This window comes from Aricia agestis, chromosome 22, assembly GCF_905147365.1.
Source record: "Aricia agestis chromosome 22, ilAriAges1.1, whole genome shotgun sequence".
Lineage (NCBI taxonomy): Eukaryota > Metazoa > Arthropoda > Insecta > Lepidoptera > Lycaenidae > Aricia > Aricia agestis.
Genome location: NC_056427.1, coordinates 2,356,587 through 2,379,878, shown reverse-complemented (window position 1 = coordinate 2,379,878; position 23,292 = coordinate 2,356,587). Strand labels below are relative to the sequence as shown.

The 23,292-nt window shown below is 37.2% G+C and overlaps 2 protein-coding genes across 6 annotated transcripts; one reads left to right on the top strand and one right to left on the bottom strand.

Moving 5' to 3' along the window:
• Positions 1-139: 139 nt before the first annotated feature.
• LOC121738025 (prostamide/prostaglandin F synthase-like) lies at positions 140-11,394 on the bottom strand. 3 transcript variants are annotated; one of them, XM_042129834.1, is made up of 8 exons: positions 11,161-11,394; positions 10,916-10,975; positions 10,716-10,811; positions 9,969-10,077; positions 4,847-4,975; positions 2,774-2,907; positions 1,478-1,568; positions 140-213 (listed from the first exon to the last, which is right to left on the bottom strand). In XM_042129834.1, the coding sequence occupies exons 1-7, from the start codon at positions 11,218-11,220 to the stop codon at positions 1,488-1,490; spliced, it is 669 nt and encodes a 222-aa protein (XP_041985768.1). In that variant the 5' UTR covers positions 11,221-11,394; the 3' UTR covers positions 140-213; positions 1,478-1,487. The 3 variants fall into 3 exon arrangements, with proteins under 3 accessions (XP_041985768.1, XP_041985770.1, XP_041985769.1); XM_042129835.1 differs by having other exon boundaries at positions 188-209; XM_042129836.1 differs by lacking the exon at positions 10,916-10,975 and having other exon boundaries at positions 143-213; positions 11,161-11,393.
• A 1,492-nt stretch (positions 11,395-12,886) lies between these two features.
• LOC121738026 (thioredoxin-2) lies at positions 12,887-23,009 on the top strand. Of its 3 annotated transcripts, none has more exons than XM_042129837.1 (3): positions 12,887-13,015; positions 20,452-20,626; positions 22,771-23,009. In XM_042129837.1, the coding sequence occupies exons 2-3, from the start codon at positions 20,456-20,458 to the stop codon at positions 22,918-22,920; spliced, it is 321 nt and encodes a 106-aa protein (XP_041985771.1). In that variant the 5' UTR covers positions 12,887-13,015; positions 20,452-20,455; the 3' UTR covers positions 22,921-23,009. The 3 variants fall into 3 exon arrangements, with proteins under 3 accessions (XP_041985771.1, XP_041985772.1, XP_041985774.1); XM_042129838.1 differs by lacking the exon at positions 12,887-13,015 and adding an exon at positions 15,670-15,715; XM_042129840.1 differs by lacking the exon at positions 12,887-13,015 and adding an exon at positions 20,258-20,263.
• The last annotated feature ends 283 nt before the right edge of the window (positions 23,010-23,292 follow it).

The window sequence follows — 23,292 nt, the reverse complement described above, 5'->3', positions numbered from 1 at the left end:
TTAAACTTAATTATTTTTTTTATTTGATTAGATGTATATTTTCTTATTTAAAATTTAATATTTTTAAGGAGATCTCTACAGTAAAATGCTGTACCCAAAATAAAACTGGTGTTTATTTTCAATATATTTTTTATTTTACCTAATTTACCACTGTAAAAATAATTTTACTCTTCCATGTAGGCTGTAACGTTATTAACTGCCTGTGTTCTAAATCTGAAAAGAAAGTCCCATAATAATTACTACAATTCATACCAATATCATACATATGCGAAAGTGTGACTGTCTGTCTGTTTGTCTATCTGTCTGTCAGTCTGTTACCTCTTTACGCCCAAAAGGCCGAGCTAATTTTGCTAAAATTTGGTATAATTTATATGAAGACGAGCTTTTGCCCGCGGCTTCGCTCGCGTTAGCAAGTATTAAATTATATACGAACTTTCATCCCCTATTTTGACCCCTTGGGGGTAGAATTGATCAAAATCCTTTCGTAGCGGATTCCTACGTCATAATATCTACCTACAATCTACCTACAATCTACCTACAATCTACATGCCAAATTTCAGCCCGATCCGTCCAGTGGTTTTGGCTGTGCGTTGATAGATCACCATGTCAGTCAGTCACCTTTGAGTTTTATATATGTCGCAGGCCAGCCGACTGGTTTAAATAGCCGTTCAATCAAACAGCTAGCCCTTTGACTGAACAACGCCATTCAATCACACGTCTAGCTTTTATATTGAATATTTTAGTCGCTCAAAACGTTCAACACTACAGCTGATTCAAAAGCCGCCGTCTAATTGAAGTAGTTCAGCGCGCACCGCTGCGGCGCTAGGTGCGTTTTATTTACAATATGGCGTCAACTAGCCGGTGTTTGTTAGTGTTTGTGGTTGTTTTTCGCAAAGAGACAAAAATTGTGGAGGCACATACGAGTGAATTAAAATTTCAACAAATATTCGAGGAGAAATTACGGGATTATGAAATGGATGGACGCAGCCTCCCCCGAAAGGGGGGTTCGGGGGCATAGCCCCCCGTCAAAACAAAAATAAACACAATCCAGAAAGTCCAAAAGTTGGTTAGGTTAGGTTAGAACTTAGACCACAACGCAGAGGGAGCCGAGCGAGCGCAGCGAGCGTGCTGCGGCAGCAGCCGGCGACCGCCGTCAAATAAAAGGGGGGCTCGGGGCCCCGCCAAAACAAAAACGAACCAGTTGGCTAAGCGTCGTCTAGCTTTAGTGTTGAACGTTGTAGTCAACAAGTCGGCTAAACGACGTATAGCCGTGTGATTGAATGGCGTTGTTCAAAGGGCTAGAGCTGTTTGATTGAACGGCTATTTAGACCAGTCGATAGATAGATACTTGGAAAGGCCATAGCATACTAATGCCGGAAAAATGTACGGTTCACGAATTTTGGCGCATAGATCAGCGGTTTGGGCGTGAAGAGGTAACAGACATACTTTCGTCTTTATAATATTAGTATGGACTTACCTAATGGTTTTTAGTTACGGGAACACTGTACATCGTCCCTGGATTGGTTGGCCATCGTCTCTGGAACATACTCGTCTTCCAGACCGAAATGCTGGAACAGAAGAATTGAGTGGTAAAGAAGTAGAAAAAGAAGATGAAATTCTTCTGTCTACAGAAGAAGTCGGTGTCCTGACTGCCACAAATGAAACAAAATGAACATAATAATATTATTTTGATGAGGTGACGCCGCGTTAAAGTAAAAAACCGTGTTGGATATGTTTTAGATTGCTTGTTGTCAATAAGAGGCCGGGCCGGCCTCTTATAGAAAACAAGCAGTGGAACAGCAAAAAATGGAAAGGGCGTAAGCGACAAAATGGTTTTTGTCGCATAATTTAAAAACCATAAATACATTTCATTTATGCTATGGGCGGATTAAAATGTATGCTTTTTTAACCAATTTATGTACAAATTTTGGAAGCTTAAATCACTCTCCTCTGTTGGCAAAATAGGGAGCCCTTTTTTTACAGAGATCTTTTTGATTGATTATTCTGTGTTATAAAAGTTAACCAATCGTGTTATGCTATGGGTGTGCAAAGACAAAGACATGATGCATATTGAATACTGACAATGAACTATAATTTCTTAGCTTTACGAAACGCCCCAACGTTATTAATTTTCATTTTTCAAAAAATAATAAAGTAACTCTTTCAGCGCTGCTACTTTCACAGCCAACTAACCAAGGGACATACACACCCTAAAGTATTGTAATTTAATTTTGTTACACCTTGTATACTTTGTTTCAATTAATTTCAATTTAAATGGAAACAAAAAACAAATACTCAATATTTTTTTTTTGTAGCATGTAATATTTTATAGCCTATACAGCATAACATAGAGCATTTGGCTCTGCGTCATTTTAAGCAAAGTATTATGTTTTTTATTTTCTATTTTTTCGGCCTTTTCCCTAATAATATTAACATCATATATGCTAAAAGTATTAGGCAATTTTAAAACATAAAGGTACAAGTTGGAAGCCGGCTACATGAAGTTGCAGCAGACGACGTGTGACGTGTCGTAGCGACACGTCATTTCTATGAATGTGTCGCTATACTTCGTGTCGCTGGCTGCGCAGGGTGTTTCATAGAAATACACACAAAGTAGGTACAAACCAGTAGTGTCGCGACGACACGTCGTCTGCAGTTCCTTCATGTCATCCGCTGTCAACCGGCACCTTTATAATATAATGTAAGACAAATTCTAGACAATGGCCCCAATGGGGCACCAATATCGGAGACATAATATTGATCCCGTCCTTACCTTCAATATATCGACGTTATCCATGTGATCGGCTGGACCGGTTTGGATGAAATGGTGGACGTCCTTCCCCCCCTCTTTCACGAGAAGTGCCCCACCAGTTTGCACCCAGTCTCCTTTGAGATCACCACCCAGATCTGATGATGTAAGGATGTTTGTTAGCGGCCCCCTAGACGAGCAATTTTATTGAGCAATAGTATAATTCAATAAAATTGAAGCGTGCCATTGCACAATACAATTGAAGACGATCAATTGAAGGGGCCGGCTTAGTTAGACGACCACCAGACGACTTATGTTATTTGGTCAGGTTATGTGACTCCCGGCTGAGGTTACAACTAATATTGACGGACATACTCGTATTACCAGACCAAATAATGTTGTCAACAATGATGAAACAAGACAACTTTACAAAATGTTTGTATGTCAAACAAAACTTTATGCTTTGTGTGACTCGACTCACGGCTTTGACTATAGCTAAATAATATAATGTATTAGTACGAATAATAAAAACTAAGGAATCGTAACTCCCATACTATTACGGTTTTAAAGAAGGAGGGGCACTTCGTACCCACCAATGTAGCACGTTGAGACATATACCAAATTAAAGGGCTTGAAAAGTTGAACATTTTATTGTATGACGAAAAATCTCTAAACCATGGGAAAAAAAGATAATGAAAGTAAGAAAAAATCACAAAAAAACACCTTATATTATTGCATCAATTTATAGTGTTGCTGGTAAGGAATCATTTCTAGAAAGTAATCGTATATGACAAACTTAAGGAAAGTGTTATATTTTAGTATATTCTTCTTTCATATTTTAAAGAAATGTATGGGAAAACAATAAAACCTTAAAAATCTAACCTTTCCTGGATTTTACCGTATATGTACCTTGGAGAAATTGTTTATAACATATAAGCAATACTAGCGAATGGTGCAATAATACAAGGTGTTTTATTTTTTCCTAAGAAATAAAAAAAAACATCCTTTATTATTGCACCATGCATGGTATTGCTAATTATAAACAATTTATCCAAAGTGATAATTAACCTAAAAATCAGGCAAAGGTTCGACATTCAGCATTTTATTGTTTTCTCATATATTTCTTTTAAATATGAAGCAATATATTGAAATACAACACTTTCCTTGGTTTGCCATATATAAGTGCTTTTGAGAGATTATTCCTTAGTAAAAACACTACAGATTAATTTAATAATACAGGATGTTATTTGTTCATTTTCGGAAAAAAATAAAAGATCCTGTATTATTGCGCCATTCGCTAGTAATGCTAATTATAAAACATTTCTCCAAAGTGATTATTTACGCTAAAATCCAGGAAAGGTTAGATTTTTAAGGTTTTATTATTTTCTCATACATTTCTTTAAAATATAAAAGAATATACTAAAATACAACACTTTCCTCAAGTTTGTCATAGACGATTACTTTCTAGAAATGATTCCTTACCAGCAACACTATAAATTGATGCAATAATACACGGTGTTTTTTTGTGATTTTTTCTTACCTTCTACCCTCGTTAACTTTTTTCTCCCATGGTTTAGAGGTTTTATGTCATACAGGAAAATGTACAACTTTTCAAGCCCTTTCATTTGATGTATGTCTCAACGTGCTACAGCTTGGGTACGGGTCCCATACAAAAATGCCCCTTCTTCTTTGGTTCCTTTTGATCTGTCATGTAACGTCAGCGGTCAGCCTAGTACCGCTCAAGGTCACCTAAATATTGCAAATGTATTGAAATGTGTACCTAAGTACACTTTTTTGACAAGTATAATAATTGTGGAGCATGTTTTTTGACGGAGTTACTTTTCCTTAGTTTTTATTATTCGTAGATTTATTACATAATATTTTTCTTTAAATCTCTGATGGTAACATCGAATAAATTTTCATACAACTAGATGGCACCTACGTTATTTAGTCGGGCTATGTAGGCGTTAGATTTATAACCCAACCAAATTACGAAGGTTCACCATCTGCCAATAAATCAATAATTCTGATAGCCGCATTACAACTTTTTGCTTTACTCAATTTTACTCGACCGATTCTGATGAAATTTCGACTTACCCATGCTAGAACTCTTGCTCATCGCCTTACGCGACTGCTTCCAAAACAACGAGGTTAATATTGTTACCGTGTTGAACCTCTTGAAACCCAACTTCTTGTAAGTAGACAGATCTTCTACGCAGTATAGATCTGAAAAAGATGATATCTATTATATTTTTCTAGTGCCCAAGTGTGTGCGCAGTACCACACACTCTCTTAACACAGTGGAATGGATGACACGACTGGCGAGAGATCGGACTTTTTACATGCCCATCCGACGCATGGATCATTGTCAGACTCAGGAATTTGACATCGAATCGAACCCACGACCTCCGAATCCAGAGTCACGGTCTAAGCCACTGGACCACGAAGGCGTTTAGATATAATGATCTATGGATCAAAAGTGACCGTAATCGCTTTAAATCAGGCAATAGAATTACTCGTTTGCTATTAACATTTGAGAAATTAACAGGAATGAAACTCCGCAGAAGTACTTGTACTATTATCAATTCTGTGGCAGAAGGCAGAAGTGTCTAGTAGACGAAACAGCCGCGGCAGGTGTACCTACATTTTCACATCTTACACATTTTTATTTTAAGGACATTACTCTCTCTCTCTCTCTCTTACGAATTTTCGATCAGGGCCTCTATCATGAGCTCTTAAATCCATTCTCTTTACGTCCTTATACTGACTGTATAAGGACGTAAAGTAACGTGAATGGATTTAAGAGCTCATGATAGAGGCCCAGTTTACATGTTTTTTTGAAGGCGCTAGTCGCTACTTTAACATTATTTACCCATCCCAAAAGAAAACACTGCTAAAGATGTTTCTACTTTAAAACCTACCTATAGTAATATTATACTTTATAATGCTTATAGTTAGTACCGTAAGACTATGATGTGTACTACATAATAATACTAGAGTCTAGATTCTAGAACATACTTGTAATCAAACCAACTACGCAATAGTTATGTAAGACTTGATTAACTTGATCTAAGGATCTATATAAATCTTTGTACTGTGATCGTCACGCACTTTTCTACCTTTTTTTTTTTTTTTTTTCATGAAATAAGGGGGCAAACGAGCAAACGGGTCACCTGATGGAAAGCAACTTAAGTCGCCCATGGACACTCGCAGCATCAGAAGAGCTGCAAGTGCGTTGCCGGCCTTTTAAGAGGGAATAGGGTAATAGGGGAGGGTAGGGAAGGGAAGGGAAAAGTTGACGGTAGGGACGGGAATAGGGTAGGGGTTAGGGGATTGGGCCTCCGGTAAACTCACTCACTCGGCGAAACACAGCGCAAGCGCTATTTCACGCCGGTTTTCTGTGAGAACGTGGTATTTATCCGGTCGAGCCGGCCCATTCGTGCCGAAGCATGGCTCTCCCACGTATGGCTATTCAATTATTCAAAATTCACGACTCAATCCAGGGGTTCCCAAAGTGTGCGCCGCGGCGCGTGCCTCATCAGCAACACTATAAATCGATGCAATAATACAGAGTGACGATTTGTAAATATATAAACATATTATAAATAAAATATCTTTTTATTCAAAATAGGTATCATAAATATTAAATACTCTTCTGAACGTCTTAGAAAGAACGTGTTTCTGTGATTTTTAGGGTTCCGTACCTCAAAAGGAAAAAACGGAACCCTTATAGGATCACTTTGTTGTCCGTCTGTCCGTCTGTCAAGACCCTTTTTCTCAGGAACGCGTGGAGGTATGAAGCTGAAATTTATATCAATTACTCAGGTCTACTGTCCCTTGAAGCTGTGAAAAAATCAAACTTCTAAGCCAACGCAATCAAAAGATACAGCCGTTTATGCCGCAAATTTTCGACACTTGCAAGGGAATCAAAACCTACAGGGTGCTTCCCGTGAACTCAGAATCTTGAAATTTGGTACGAAGCAACGTCTTATAGCATAGATAAAGGAAAAATTACGAAAACCATAAATTTTTAGTTACATCACATAATTTTTTTTTTTTAATAATTTTAAACTTACTACCCATTTCCTCATAAACGCGTAGAGGTATTAAATTGAAATTCATACCAAATACTCAGGTCTATAATACCTTTAAGCTGTAACAAAATCAAACTTCTATGTCAACGCAATCAAAAGAAACAGCAATTTAAGCTGCATATTTTGAAACTCGCAAGTACTCGCAAGGGAATCAAAACCTAAAGGGTACTTCCAGTCGACCTAGAATCTTGAAATTTGGCATGAAGCAACGTTTTATAGCACACATAAAGGAAAAATTCCGAAAACCTTAAATTTTTAGTTACATTACAAAATATATATTTTTTAATAAATATAAACTTATTACTTTTTGTACGGAACCCTCGGTGCGCGAGTCCGACTCGCACTTGGCCGGTTTTTTTTACCTTCTACCCTCTTTAACTTTTCTCTCCCATGGCACAATAGACATATCATTCTGTCTACTCTGCCCATGGTTTAGAAATTTTACGTCATACAATAAAATGTTCAGCTTTTGAAGCCCTTTCATTTGATATAATAATAATAATAATATCTATGGACGCTTCACACCACGTCAGTTTGGCCCCGTGGTAAGTACCTGAAGGACGTGTACCAGACAACGGAAATATATTCAATACTTTTATATTAAGTATACATTTAAGATTTTTATTACTTATATTATATATACAGTGTGTAACAAAAACTAGTGATAATACTTTAGGGTGTGTACGTGTTCCTTGTAGAGAGTTTACTGTGAAAGTAGCAGCTCTGAAAGACGAACATTTTTTTTCACTTTTGTATGGGCAAGGGCTCGAGCGTCACGAGTTTCCCCATACAAAAGTGAAAAAAAATGTTGGTCTTTCAGCGCTGCTACTTTCACAGTGAACTCTCTACAAGGAACACGTACACACCCTAAAGTATTATCACTTGTTTTAGTTACACCCTGTATAATACACATCAAAGAATCCAAGACCCAGGAACATTGAAAACGTTTTGTTCCGTCGGCGGGATTCGAACCCGCGACCCCCGGCTTGCGCTACCGACGCGCCAGCAACTAAGCCACAGAGGTCGACGATTTGTGTGGTTGTGCTACATGGGTACGGCTTCCATACAATAATGCCCCTTCTTTGCTTGGAAATAACTCGATGCCGACGCGCGACTGCTTGTTAAACAGTGTGTAACAAAAACTAGTGATAATACTTTAGGGTGTGTACATGTTCCTTGTAGAGAGTTCACTGTGAAAGTAGCAGCTCTGAAAGACGAATATTTTTTTTCACTTTTGTATGGGCAAGAGCCCGAGCGTCACGAGTTTCCCCATACAAAAGTGAAAAAAAATTTTGGTCTTTCAGCGCTGCTACTTTCACAGTGAACTCTCTACAAGGAACACGTACACACCCTAAAGTATTATCACTTGTTTTTGTTACACCCTGTAGAGAAAGGTTAATAATTATTATAACAATGCAACGCATTGAGATTTGAGAACGATCATTCATGAAGTAAAATTATTGTTATGATTTCGAATTGAATTAATGTAGCGGCATAAAACTTTTGCTGGCGTGTAATACATTCTATTTGGTAGGATTTTTTGTAATACGACAAAATTAATAAACTATTAGCTGTATGATGTATCATATCATGACAGGCGCGTAATACATTTTTTATTTTCCTGGTTTTACATAATTCTAGAGATCGCCCAATAGTCGAAATTCGACCTTAGTTACAACGACATTAGGACTACTACCTATATTTTGTAAAAAATATTGACTTCATCTTTTTTTTCAACTCTTGTCTCTAGGACTCAGCGGATCTCAGACTGGCCGTGTAAGCATTGTCTAATAGTATCTTAGATTCAATAAAAAAAACTATAATCCATTTTCAATTTGTCACCTTGTTGTCAACAGACTTCAACCATAAATAAAAAGTATAATTCGTATGTATAGGCTTGTCACTCAAAAATCTGTCAATTCTCATGTGTGTGTGTGTTGTAGTGTGTGTAATGTTTTATTTGTTAAAAAAATGTATGATAAAAGCATAATTTCAAAATAATATTAGTTCGATGCACTCCTTCACCACATAAACTATAACTGTGCAAAATTTAAAGCACCTACGTTTCCCCATTTTTCTTAAAAAGGGTTACAAAGTTTTTCGTTCGCGTATTAATATTATGATTATGGCGTATCCGCCACTATCGTGCGAATTTTAAACAACTTGTTGTTGTTTTGTCGAATTTTATTTTTGTTTTGGTGTTAAAGTGTGGTGAATTCAAATGTGTTACTGACGTAATCGTTCGTTAGAAATGTTGTCTCATAGATTATTTGCTGTCGGAGGAAACTTCGTCCTAAAAACTAAGTTTTGTAAACAAAAAACATGTTATACAATTAGGCCGCGCCACTCCAAATATGACCATTAATTATAAACGTGCTGAGAATTTTAGTAAGCAGATTTTAAACTCCGGTTTCCCTTCCGAAAATATTCACCCTTCGCCACTGTTGGTAACCCCTGACGGTGACGCCGCGTTAAAGTAATAAACCGTGTTGAATATATTTTAGTTTGCTTGTTTTCTATGCGTGGCCGGCCCGGCCTCTCATAGAAAACAAGCAATGGAACAGCAAAAAATGGAAAGGGCGTAAGCGACAAAATGGTTTTCGTCGCGTAATTTAAAAACCATAAATACATTTCATATAAGCTATGGGTAAATTAAAGTGTATGCTTGAACCAATAAATGTACAAATTTTGGAAGCTTAAATCACTCTCCTTTGTTGGTAAAATAGGAATGCCTTTTTTTACAGAGGTCCTTTTGATTGATTATTCTGTGTTATAAAAGTTGACCAATCGTGTTACGCTATGGGTAATTCAAAGACAAAGACGTGATGAATACGGACAATGAACTTGAATTTCTTAGCTTTAGTCATTGCTGAGAAAAATCGATATCGCTAGTCGCAACAGCCAAATTATCAAGGCGTCACCTTAATCGCTTTATATTGACTGTAAAAATGTTTGTCTCCGCATCACGCAAAAATTACTGGACCGATTTTAAGGGTTCCGTACCCAAAGGGTAAAAACGGAACCCTATTACTAAGACTTCGTTGTTTGTCCGTCTGTCTATCTGTCTGTCCGTTAGGTTTTTCGTTACGGAATGTCTTGATTCGCCGCGCTCAAAGCCCGCTCACCTCCATCAAAGAAGTTCCCTTGGATGAAATCCTCAGAATTTTCTTCTTCTACTCCGATACCAATCAGTTTGATGTTATGTTCTTTGAGAACATGCGAAATCTCGCCTAACTGAAAAATAAATTTATTATTTTCTATCCATACTAAGTACCTACTTATAATAAAAAATGCAAATGTGTCTGTATAATAATGTACATATTATATTGTTCACACCAGTAGCGTCGTTTTAAGGGGGCGACCGCCCAGGGCGCTGGATAAAAAGGGGCGCTATATATGTAAACAAAAGGGGCGCCAAATTTTTCAACACTAACAGCACCCTGGGCGCCGAAGAAATCTCGCCCAGGGCGCCAGTAATGCTAAAACCGGCCCTGGTTCACAATTAAAGTTTAAACTGCTGAACCAATTTGAGTGAAAATTCGTATCAGGATAATATGCCGACAAGTGACGTAGTCAATGGTTGTAGTCGCGCAAAAATGTACGGTTCCCGTTTGAATGCATTATCCAGTTTTAAAGTTACGGACAAAACTAGTACACTTATTATAAAGAAAGTGTGTCTGTCTCTTTCTTACCTGTTCACACTCAAACCGCTGAACGGCTGAAAATGTTTGGTACCAAAACGTATGATTGGATATACTTACTTTGAGTACCGGAAAAGGGCATAAGTTAAGAAGTGGGAAAGGCAAAACATACAGGTTCAGTCTGTGGTATAGGTATTAGTGTAGTAACCGTACATTGTACATAATAGTTACCTCTTTAGCCCAAAGCCTACAAAACACGCAGCCCCATCGGCGAAAGAAAATAATGACGACATTTTGGTTCTTCCATAGGCTGCCTATTTCTACCGTCTGAAAAAATTAACATAACAGTGGCACTAGGATACTTTTGATAAGGTAAAGTGATTTAAAAATTGCTAGATAAGTAAATAGAGTTTTTCTTTTACGTACTGTACCTTGGACAAAAAATCCTCGTTTGATTTAAAGGGACGAAATAGTGAAAGAGAACGCAAGACCTGGGACAATATTAAATTAATTTTTTAAAGAAGTTAGAAAGAATCTACCCAATAAGTATTTGAGAATCTACCCAATAAGTATTTGCGACCTTACTCGTATCGAATCAGCAAAAACAACTTCCTAGGCATTTATATCAGATAAAAGATAACATCTATCTATGGATTATTTTGAAAAAGGAACATACCTCTCCAGTGTGCAAATTCTTGATTTTTTCAGACCCGATCGTGGATATATCTATGGTCATTTTTAATTTTTTAAACCACTCCGAAAAAAAGGCACTGTATAGACTGAAATTCTAGTCTTTCCGTTCTAGTTTATATTATTTGTGCTATATTTATCTAGTTAATAAGTAGTGTGTTTATCTAGTTATTAAAACAAACACTGCTCGCTAGAGAATGGCATTACGTATGCATGCGCACTGCAGTTAGCTAAAAGTAGCTATTAGGGTTGCCATTCTAAAGCAATTTTCTCCATAAATAGGTAAAGATAAAGACTAGCGTCTCGAGCTCTCTGCATTAAATTTTATAAAACAATATATGTTGCTGATGGCAATAAAAACTCAATGTAACTCTACCTGCTTGATGCTTCTGCTAATAAATATGAAATTAACTAAGTATCGTCTTCCGGTGAGCTTCATTCCACTGCAAGCCAACATTTCAAAGCGGACAGGAAAATCTATAAATAAATGACTGTGGTAAGTTTTCTTCAAGTGTATGGTAACACAATGTCTATATTTTATACATAGGAAGAACTATGCTCAATTATATTAACTGCTGAAATTATGTCAATCTGAGTAAATAGGACTAATATGCCTAGGTGAAGGTCGTCGCGTACAAGAAAATTATGAATATTTAAAAAGTACCTATATTATCCAACCGACTTTTACCTGCACGGCCTTACCGCTTTTAGCTAATGTTTGACTCTAAACCGCTCTAGCTGACTAGTCGCTCACCATCAAAATCACCTGCTCGTTTGGTGATCTTTATTTATGTACTATCTATGTATCATATTAATGTGCTTAAAACCAAGCCAAGAATTATTAAGCATCCAAGCAAGCCTCAGAATAATATTTAAAAAACTGCGCCTTCAGAAAAACAAAAGCAATACGCTTAAAAATATTTTGCATAGATCTTAAAAGGTAATATGGTCTCAACTCCAACGCCTACAACTCTACAAGGCGCAGGTTCGGTCTCATATGGAATATTGTTCTCATCTTTGGGCAGGGGCGCCAAAATACCAACTGCTCCCTCTGGATCGTATCCAACGAAGGGCCGCTCGAATTGTTGACTGCTATAGTGTTTCAAACAGCTTGGACCCCATGGAATTACGCCGAGATGTAGCTTCACTCTGTATCCTCTATCGGTTGTATCACGGGGAGTGCTCTGAGGAATTGTTCGGAATCATACCACCTGCAACTTTTCGCTATCGTCCCACGCGAAAAACATACCATCCTCATCACCTTGATGAGTGGCAGTCTTCCACAGTGCGTTTTTCGCGTAACTTTCTGCCGCGCACTGTAAAACTCGGGAACGAACTGTCACCAGCAGTATTTCCGAACCGATACGACCTGAAAACCTTCAAGAAAAGAGCGTATTCCCTACGCACCTGCAGCTCTTCTGATGTTGCGAGTGTCCATTGGCGACGGTAGTTGCTTACTATCAAGCGACCCGTTTGCTCGTTTGCCCCCTTATTTAATTTAAAAAAAAAACTCTCAGGATTCAGGAATCAGGAATCGCATTTATTTTTTGTTCATTAAAATAATAATAATGTGAATGCAAAACAATGTTCTTTGCATTTATAATAATTACCTAAAAAGTAAAATTCGCTGTCAAGTTGACATTCGTCAGTTCTATAGTCTATTCCAAATTTTTTGTCTGTGATTAGCAATTGACAGTGTGTTGACTGTTGACATTTGACAAGAGACAACTGTCATTTTCCTGCTTCAATCGCAAAAATTTCAACACATTTTCTGTGTGAAATAATTGTATTCCGCCGCGTTTTCTTCCGGAGTTAGTCGGTGGTACTTGTAATACATTCAGGTAAGTCCAATTTATCATTAAACTATACATTTACTGTGTTTTTTCACATTCAATCCCAATGAGGCGTAGATGAAGCTAATTCCTATTTGACCTTGTTTTTTATAATTGCATTGATTTTCTTATTACTTCTTAACTATTGTACATTGTGCGGTACTTATAACTTAAGTTCCATTGCAATTTGCCTCGCAATGACGCAATCGGTAATTTATTCTGTATACGAATGAGGTTATGTTGAAAAACATGCCATAGAATGTTGAAATACTAAGTTTAATGGTGATACATTGCTTTTATCTTCAAAAATATATTATTTTACTTCTACTAGAGTCATAAACCTTATGTATATATCGTAGATATCGCCCTCTAAAATTATGATTTCAATGTTTAACTTTAGGTAGCCCTATATTAAATTGTATTCCTTCTATATAACCCGATCAAAATATCTGCGGTCTCGACCGATAACACGGCCACGATGACGTCATCAAATGAAGTCTACAGATATCCTGACTGGGTAGTACTTAGACATCCCTTAATTTTACTTTCAAACTTATTACCTGAAGCAAGATTAATACTTAATAAGAAGCTAGATGTCGTCCGCAACTCCGTTGCACTAAAATTAGCTAATCGCGCGGGAACCGTACATTTTTCCGGGATAAAAATGATCCTTTGTTCTTTCCTGGATCTTTCCAAATTTCAGCAAAATTGGTTCAGCGGTTTGAACATGAAGAGGTAACAGACATACACATTTACAAATTTATAATATTAGTATGGATTATTTGAAATGCTTACTTCTTTATTGTCCTGACTTCTGACTAGATTGTACAGCATGCATTAGGTTTAGCAATTTGACAACTATTACTCGACCAAGGTCCAAGCCATTAGCCAACTAGACGAATGTCAAAGCTTGCTCTCTCGCACTTATGCACGTTGCTAGCAATGCATAAGTGCGAGAGAGCATGATTTGACAGTCGTCTAGTAGGAATGGTCGAGTAATAGAAACAAATATGATTCGATTCTAAAACATTGCTAAAGCTGGCTGCACAGTGCTTGCATTGAGCCAGCATATTGGCCGATGTGTACAGGCCTACAGCTTGGCTATAAGTTGAAAACGACATCACATACTCTATGCCACGGGTTCCCAAACTGTGCGCCGCGGCGCCGAGAAAAGGCAAGAGGGGTACCGTGACTCGTGAGTCGATCCTCCATCACTATCCAATATCCATAACCACAAATATTATAGAATAAAATTATAATATGAATTATTATGCAAAGCAGGTAGATGATTAAATATTTGTTTATTATTTACTTACTCTACCTAACTATAATTATTTAAGGTGTCTATTTATGTATATTTTTGTAATAGCTAGGTAGCGTAGGTCGCCTTGACAAAACATTGACTTGTAAGTGCGCCACAGGCTGCAAAAGATTAGGAACATCAACTCTATGGGTTAGCCCAATGTGTACAGTGAGCTTAATAGGGATTCACAAAGTGGGTTTCTTGCACATTATCCATCTCAAAAAAAAACAATGCCTCTGCAGTTCTTCAAAGATTATTGTATGTAGCTTAAACTTTTTATAATACAGAAAAAAATACCACAAACATCATCACTAACAAGTATTTTAAACAAAATATAATAATATTAGTTATTATTAATTTGAAATAATGTTAAAGCAATCAGAGCATAAATTAAGTGTGAGTGAAGCCATTTGGTATTTCCATGAAAAGGAAAATTATCATGGTAATTACAAAAACTATTAAACATTACATATTATTGTGAAATCATTATTTATTCACCACATTAAACAAATATAAAATGTTCCTCTTTGTTATTGCAAAGACAAAAGCAATCTATACATATAAAATATAATATGTATTGTAAAGCAGCCTTTCCCAAAGTGGGCGATAACGCCCCCTTGTGGGGTGGGACCCAGTAAAAAAATGGGTTTTGTGTAAAGGCTTGGGGTTGATTTAATTCATCTGGATGCTTTTTCAATTGAAACAAAGGGGGCGCTAAAACATTGTTTGTTCTCAAAGTGGGCAGCAGAAAAAATAAGTTTGTTGTAAAGTAATGAAATGCATGGTTATTCTGCTGGGCTGCCAAACTAGTTAGATTGATTTTGATGCCAAAAGCGAAAGTGAACTACAAAATATACCCATATTATCTATCCATACAAACATTATTATCAATCTAATATTGTATGTCTTTTTATCTATAAAAGAAGGGGATAGGGTAATAGGGTAGGGGAGGGTGGGGAAGGGAATAGAGTGGGGCTGGGTAGGGAATATTTGGACATTGAAGTATAATACTGTTAACGTCCGAACGGATTACAATAAATATCTAGATGTTTTGAGTCCTAACTGCCGGCGCAGCGTAGGAAAGGAATCGATATTCCCCGCTTTTTCAACCGCGCGCCGCAAATGTATGCCTGCACTGCTCTTTCGTTTGAAATTCTGACGGCATTCCCAGATATTTTAACACATACTTAACATATTACTAATCTCGGACGTTTAAACAATGTCGTGATAGCCACAATTATTATGTATGACTATTGGCTATGACTGGAAAACGCTATGTCATTGACGAATCATAGTATGACGTCACCTATATAGTATATTATGTTTATATGTGCTAATGGTTAGTATTCGATTGACTGTCGTTCGGAACGTACGGCTAGTCGATAAAAGACTGATTATAATATTAGGTGAGTGATGACTGATGACTGACTTGTAAAAAGCGGTTATTATTAATAAGTGTTTGTGTGTGTTTGATTTGTGTACAGTGTTTCCCAACCTTTAGTCTGCGGGCCCCTGGGAGACCGCGAGTATATAGAACCCTCATGGTCCGCGGTGTCACCTCTGTGCCATACACAAATGCAAAATCCGTTTTTTTTTTTGCTGTTTATGGGGGTCCGTGAAAACTGCTTGATTTCTAGGGGTCCGTGGCTGAAAAAGATTGGGAAACACTGTTAGAATGTAGATGTTTTATTGTGGAAACTACTCAGCCATTAAAAGTTTACTTAACCATAATTTAATGAAGTATTGGACATGAACTACCCTACGTACAGTGTCAAACTCTTCATTTAATTATTAAAGTTAAGTTATATTTAAATGTCTCTGTGTGGATGATGTGCATCTGTGAGTGTATAAGGGCCAATTCACACCGGATCGGCAGCGGCGCGAAGAGGCCGGCAGAGGCGGCTCGCGTCGCCGCGGGCGGCCACGCGCTACCTTCAGAGCGCCGCACAGTGGATCGAAAATCGAGTTTCATAGACATAGGAACTTGAATTTCCAGATGTCTTTTTTTGGGCTGAAATATGTTTTCCTAGTTGTTATTACATAATAAAATGTAAAAAGACTCATCTACGTGTAATAATATGGGAGTAATAATTCGCGACGACGCGCGCGGTCGGGAAGCCGCGAGCACTTTCCGCCGACGCGCGACGGTCCCGCGCGCGGTCACCCGCGGCTCCTCGAGCACTTTTGAAGTTTTCAAGCGATACTAGTAGTTGTAAGTATGTAAATAAAGTTTAAAATTATTTCACACTAAAAGTGCTCTTCGCGCCGCTGCCGACCGCTGCCGATCCGGTGTGAATTGGGCCTAAGGGTCAATTTATAATAGGGCAGAGTCGAAGCGAATTCCCAAAAACTGAACACAGAAAATTCAACCTTAACTCCAGAGCGTAACTCACAGAATTGTCTTCTGCGAGGCCAATCAGCGTTGGTCGGGCGCATTCACGCGAATTCGCGCGGATGCGCGCGCCTTTTTAAATTCTCAGAAGTAATAGAGTGCGTTAACGCTTTGGAGTTAAGGTTGAATTTGTTATGTTCAGTTTTTAATAATTCTCTTCGATGCGCTTCGACTCTGCGCCCTTGAGCAATTGACCCTAAGTTGATTTGGCCGAAAGTTATTACTTTATATTATGTAGAGTGGAGTTTTTGGTATAAAATAAGTTAAAAGTTATACCTAGTCGTCGCAAAAATGTCAGAAAAATCGGAAGTTTATGTTATGTAGTAAAGATTATTCTTGTACTAGTTGTTCCACTATGTTGACTCAGTTTGTGTCGCGCGGGAACCGTGCATTTTTCTTGACAAAAAGTATTTTACATTCCTTTTCTGGAACTGATATGATATCTCTATTTCAGCCAAATTGGTTGATCGGTTGCTTGAAGATTTACAGACAGACTAGACGTTTATATTAGTAGAAGACTATGGTTTGTTTGTTTTTTTTTTGACAATTAGAATACAAGTTATCTTTAATCTTAGTCATTATGTTGCAATTTCTATGAATCATGTGACCTTTAAGACGTAGGTCGAAGCTTAGGGTCAATTTATACTAGCGCAGAGTCGAAGCGCATCGAATTAAGTCGCGAGTTAATGTGAAGGCAGCCTAATATTATTCTAAAATGACCTAATGACTTGGTGGTTAAAGAACAGGTTCTTGATTCAAACTATCAGGGTCAAAGCTTAGCTTCCGACGTTCTAACAAAAAGTTATTTTTCTTATCGTTTTGAGAACTGCCAAAAGTTGATAAGTCTTAACTCAAGCTTTAATACGGGCGAAATTACCGGGACAGCTAGTAATATTATAAATATAGGTACCTACATAATATTGCCACTTTTCACCAAATCTCAAACTTTTTACTACATTAATAACGATAGGATCATAGGAATTTATACCTATTGTGAATAATTTTGACCTATCGCCTATTCGATTTTAGCAATCTGATTCATAAAACTATTTCTAGAGTATGATAATTTCATAACCGCCACTTTAGAACGTCATTAGTCCGGTCGTTTTGCAAGATGGCGTCATCAGTGGTTGGGAAACCCCATCTATTATTTCCTGTAAGCCAACCGCAGCCGAGTTTTGATTTGAGGGATGAGAACTTTCTGAAAATTTGGTATATTTGTATTAAAATTTGGTATTAACATATATGCTATGGATTTAAAGTAACGCCTGATTCTATTAACTATGGACTATTTCTGTTTAAAAATTCATTCGGTCACTTCAAAAACGACTACTAATAAGTAATAAGTAAGTTTAAGATGATGTTATCGCTGACAGTTCTCATATTCCTTGCTACGGATTTTTTTTATAAGAAAACAAAAAAAAAATCAAAATGTACTTAATAAATTATATTCCATCTACAAAAACAAATGTTTCCTATAATTGTAAATGAATAAAAATAAAATTATCCGCAATATGTCGCGACCGGCAGCACCAGCGTCCAGCATATACAGCATGACGGGTGAGACATGTTCAATACTCGAGGACGTGATATTTGGCTATTATATTAGTTGAAAAAAAAAAATACAAAATATAACATCAATTGATCACTGAGTAAATGTAGCTTAAAGTTAAATAATTATTTACCCAACGCATGGACACCGTGCACGGGGCGTACGCCGCCGCGCCGGCCGCATAGTAATTTAATAAGTGTCCATGATTCATTTATTTAAAGGGAAATTTGGTCAAAAATTAAGTACGTAATTTTATTACATGATTATAAGAAGAATCGAGTACCGAGTACTCTACTTAAGTATTGATCATGTCTTACCAGTCATGCTGTATACAGTAAACAAACAGCGCCCTAGTCTGCTCCGACGTTTGCCTAATATTCCCTACTAGATGACACCCGCAACTCCGTTGCGTCAAAATTCGTTTATCGAGCGGGAACCGTACATTTTTCCGTTATAAAAACTATCCTATGTCCTTTCTCGGGGCTCAAAGTATCTCCATGCAAAATTTCAGCAAAATCGGTTCAGCGGTTCGAGCGTGAAGAGGTAACAGACAAACAGACAGACACACTTTCGCATTTATAATATGAGTATGGATTATGAGTATGCTCAGTCAAAATGTATTTTGACTGAGCATACTAGCAACGGCTAAGTGAGCTAACCCAACTAATTAATTTATTATTAATTTTTGAAGTAAAAAATTCTTAAGCAAAGTACATAAGGTAATAATATACCGAGTGACAAGTACACTTAATACATATCTTGTCACAACTCACTGGGTTTTCAATGCCACAATAACCACATACCGATAATAAATACCAATAAGTAATAACTCTGTCATAAAATAACACTCAAGGCTGTGCGCGGAGAGATTTGATGATTATTAGGGTTCCCTGCCCAAAGGTTAAAAACAACAACAGAAACTCAGTTTTTTTTATGAAATGAGGGGGCAAACGAGCAAACGGGCCATCTGATGGAAAGCAACTTCCGTCGCCCATGAACACTCGCAGCATCAGAAGAGCTGCTGGTGCGTTGCCGGCCTTTTAAGAGGGAATAGGCTAACAGGGGAGGGTAGGGAAGGGAATAGGATAGGGGATTGGGCCTCCGGCGGGGCTAAAATGGTTGCTTTGAAGAATCATGATATGAATCATAAATATGATTCATTTTTCTAAAATCGCTAAATGCAATTCTGCTTGCAATTCATTTCTGTATTCTGAAAAAAGCACTTAAATCGGTTAAGTTTTGGAAAAGGAATCAGGGGACAACGAATCGTTAATTTTCTGCAGTTGTCTCTATTGCGTTCTGCGGTATAGGCCTGAGGTAAGGGGGACAGCTATAGATATTACACATACTTTTTTATCATTTCTCTAGCCCCTGGTGTATCGTCTTAAATATTTATAATATCAGTGCGGATATAACTAAAATGTGTGTAAACTAAAAATAATGCACCAATTTATCAGTTTATCATTATATTATTTGCCAAGCCCGAGATAACAAATTGTGGTTTAGATAGCGAGTTCTATTTACATTTTTGTGATAGTATTTATATGTTACATAGAATATGTAATGGTGAATAACATAGTATGTTTGAGACTTATACTGAGTGGGACCCTTTTAGGTAAATCTTTATCTTATTAATTACACAAACAAAAAATTGAGGGCTACGTAGGAATGTAAAATTAAGCACAGATTTTTTATTAATTAAAGATAGAAGTGCACGAGGGTTCTGTGGATTTAATTACTTTTAGCTCTTTACTTTTAGTCTACCAGCCAATGCCAAATGACATAAAAATTACTCCAGTAGTTTGTGAGATAAGACCTTTTAAATAGTTTCCCCCGTTTTTTCCACATTTTCCTCTATTTCTTCGCTCCTATTAGTATTAGCGTGATAAAATATAGCCTATAGCCTTCCTCGATAAATGGGCTATCTGACACTGAAAGAATTTTTCATATCGGACCAGTAGTTCCTGAGATTAGCGCGTTCAAACAAACTCTTCTGCTTTATAATATTAAGTATAGATAATAGGATAGATTTGCTATCCTTTGACCTTTCCTATCTCCCAAAGTATCTCTATACCAAATTAAATATAAATATGTTCACACATTTAAGAGACAAACAGACATACATTCGCATTTATAATATTAGTAAGGCTATTAAGATAAAAAAATCATAATAATAATTTCCAATCATCTCGTTCCAGCACAATGGCAATCCACATCAAGGACTCCGATGACCTGAAGACCCGTCTCACCGAGGCCGGAGACAAGCTCGTGGTGATCGACTTCATGGCCACCTGGTGTGGACCCTGCAAGATGATCGGGCCCAAACTGGAGGAGCTGGCTGCGGAGATGGCTGACAGTCTGGTCGTGCTCAAGGTACGTACCGCGAAGACTATCCAGTATTTTTTGGATATCTATTTCTAATATATAAAACTAGATGGCACTAGCAACTCTTGCGCCCAAATTCGTATATCGCGCGATAACCGTACATTTTTTCGGGATAAAAAGTATTCTATGTCCTTACCAGGGCCTCTCCACTCCACTCCAAATTTTAAGCAAAGCAGGGTTCGTCCATAGGGGCGGCATAATTAAAGCGGCCTATATTCATAAAAAATATAATAATAGAATAATTTATACCAAGTCATTGTCTGCTAGAAATATGGTCGTTGTTTATCAATTATCACTGATATGATAATATTTTTTAAGGAAGTGGTGTCGTACTATTTTGTAATCTATACTTATTATATTATACTACGTGCAAACAGTGATGTCATAATTAAAAGTACAGTTACAACAATGTTTGCGCCAAAATTTGTGTTTTGCGCGGGAATCGTGCATTTTTTCCGGGATAAAAAGTATCCTATGTCCTTTCCCGGAACTCAACGGATTTCCATCTCTAGAACATGGTAACAAATGAGTACTTACTGCAAATAATAATAGGCATAATAAAAATTGTGTTATTAATATTTATATCAAGGTCATAACAAATTAATATTCTGTCGTTCTATAAAATTAAAAATAATTGCATATTTTATGTTGATGCTTGTTAGTTTATAATTTTATCACTTGCTAGTTTGTATTTTATATTATTTTAAAGCTAAACAGATTTTGAGGATATGCTTTTTACCTTTTATTAGTAAGACCTTGCGGTTGAAAATTCAAATTTCGAACCTTCGAACTAACTTTTTCGTGCATTCAATGTTCTAATTTCAAATTGTTTTTAACCCCCGACAAAAAGAGGGGTGTTATAAGTTTGACGTGTCTGTCTGTCTGTCTGTCTGTTTGTCTGTGTGTGTATCTGTCCGTGGCATCGTAGCATCCAAACGGATGGACCGATTTTGATCTAGTTTTTTTTTTTGTTTGAAATCTGACATGATCGAGAGTGTTCTTAGCTATAATTCATCATCATCAGCCTGCTCAGTGCTGGACAATCAGGGTTTATCTGGTTCATGAAAGGCCGTTTGCAACTTTGTATTCGTTTGATGGGTTTTATATTTCATTCTAGTTCGTGGCATTTGTGAATATACAATATACGTATGCACATATTAATGGAAAGTTGACCTGGTGCTGCAGCATCACCTGGTAATCAATAGGATATCCAACTCCTTGCCAACTTAGAGCAGAGGTTTCGTGTTTGGGCTCATTTTAATTGCGACAACCAGTAAGAAGTAGATAGACAGTAAATATTTACATACTGCTGCTGCAGCATCACCTGGATTGTATAGGAACCGAGCTTCGTATGAACCTAAAGTGGAGGTTTCATGTTTGGGCTCATATTAACGGCCTCATCGAAAAGGACATTGATAGATGGTAATCATGAGAATATGATTATGTTGATAGGAATTTTTCTGCACTATAACCAACACTAGTTTAAAAAGCATGAAACAAAATTAAATTAAGAAATTTAAAAAAACCCCCGCCAAAACACTTTAAAAAGTAATGAAATAATATTTACTGCCTTTAAGTTCAAATAATTCCTAACTTGTGTAAAGTAATATTGTAGTCCATAATTGTTGTCAAGGTGTGTCGGGGGACCGCTAATGTAGATGTTTGATTTGAGATTTCACATAACATTATAGTTTAAGGATCAGTTCACAGCGAACTTACAGCGAGATAATCAGCGACTTGGCGGTTGTAGGTTGTAGTTTACTTGGCGGTCCCCCGACACACCGTGACAACAATTATGGACTAAAATATGACTTTACACAAGTTAGGAATTATTTGAACTTAAAGGCAGTAAATATTATTTCATTACTTTTTAAAGTTTTTTGGTGGGGGTTTTTTTAAATTTCTTATTTATTTTTTTAGTAGTCTGTTGTTCTTTCAATTACTTAATTCAAATTTCGAATTTGTATTTTCCTGGAATTATTTCAACGTTCTAATTTCAAATTGTTTTTTATTTTTATTAGTAGTCTGTGGTTTTGTGGCTGTATGGGCAACGCTCCCTTTGCCTGTCCCGACCGGGACGAATTAAAAAAAAAGTCTGTGGTTTTGTCAAATTTCGATTTTTTTTCTTTCAGGTTGACGTGGACGAGTGCGAAGACATCGCGACCGAATACAACATCAACGCCATGCCGACCTTCGTGTTTGTTAAGAACTCCAAAATGTTGGAGGAATTCTCCGGAGCCAACATCGACAAACTCAAAAACACCGTACTCAAGCACAAGTAAATCTAAGATGGCGGATGCGTGATAGATGGCGCCATAGGGCAGAGTAGACAGAACTAAGGAGTACCTCGACATCAAACAAACGGGCGAATATACGCGAGTTGACTTTCAACATGTTTCACAATGCTGGGTAACGTATGTACGGCGCGCGCCGGTCGATACGACATACTACGTCAAACGTATAAACGAGATCTCATCTGAGTCGGCCTACTCGTTAGTTGTTTACTCTGCATAAGGTCAATTCAGACCGCATCGCGACGCGTAGATGCATTTCTAAATTTGTATGGATTTGACAGATTTGCAAGAAGTCTGCCAATTCAGTAATTTAGAAATGCATCTACGCGTCGCGTTGCGGTCTGAATTGACCCTAAGTTA

Bases quoted from the DNA above. Each gene is read 5' to 3' on its own strand.
- LOC121738025 (XM_042129834.1), bottom strand. From the start codon at position 11,220: ATGACCATAGATATATCCACGATCGGGTCTGAAAAAATCAAGAATTTG. The intron at 2,908-4,846 runs GTAAGTCGAAAT...TTACATCATCAG, and splicing joins GAGCAAGAGTTCTAGCATGG to ATCTGGGTGGTGATCTCAAA. The intron at 1,569-2,773 runs GTAAGGACGGGA...CTTCTGTTCCAG, and splicing joins ATAACGTCGATATATTGAAG to CATTTCGGTCTGGAAGACGA.
- LOC121738026 (XM_042129837.1), top strand. From the start codon at position 20,456: ATGGCAATCCACATCAAGGACTCCGATGACCTGAAGACCCGTCTCACC. The intron at 20,627-22,770 runs GTACGTACCGCG...TTTTTCTTTCAG, and splicing joins ACAGTCTGGTCGTGCTCAAG to GTTGACGTGGACGAGTGCGA.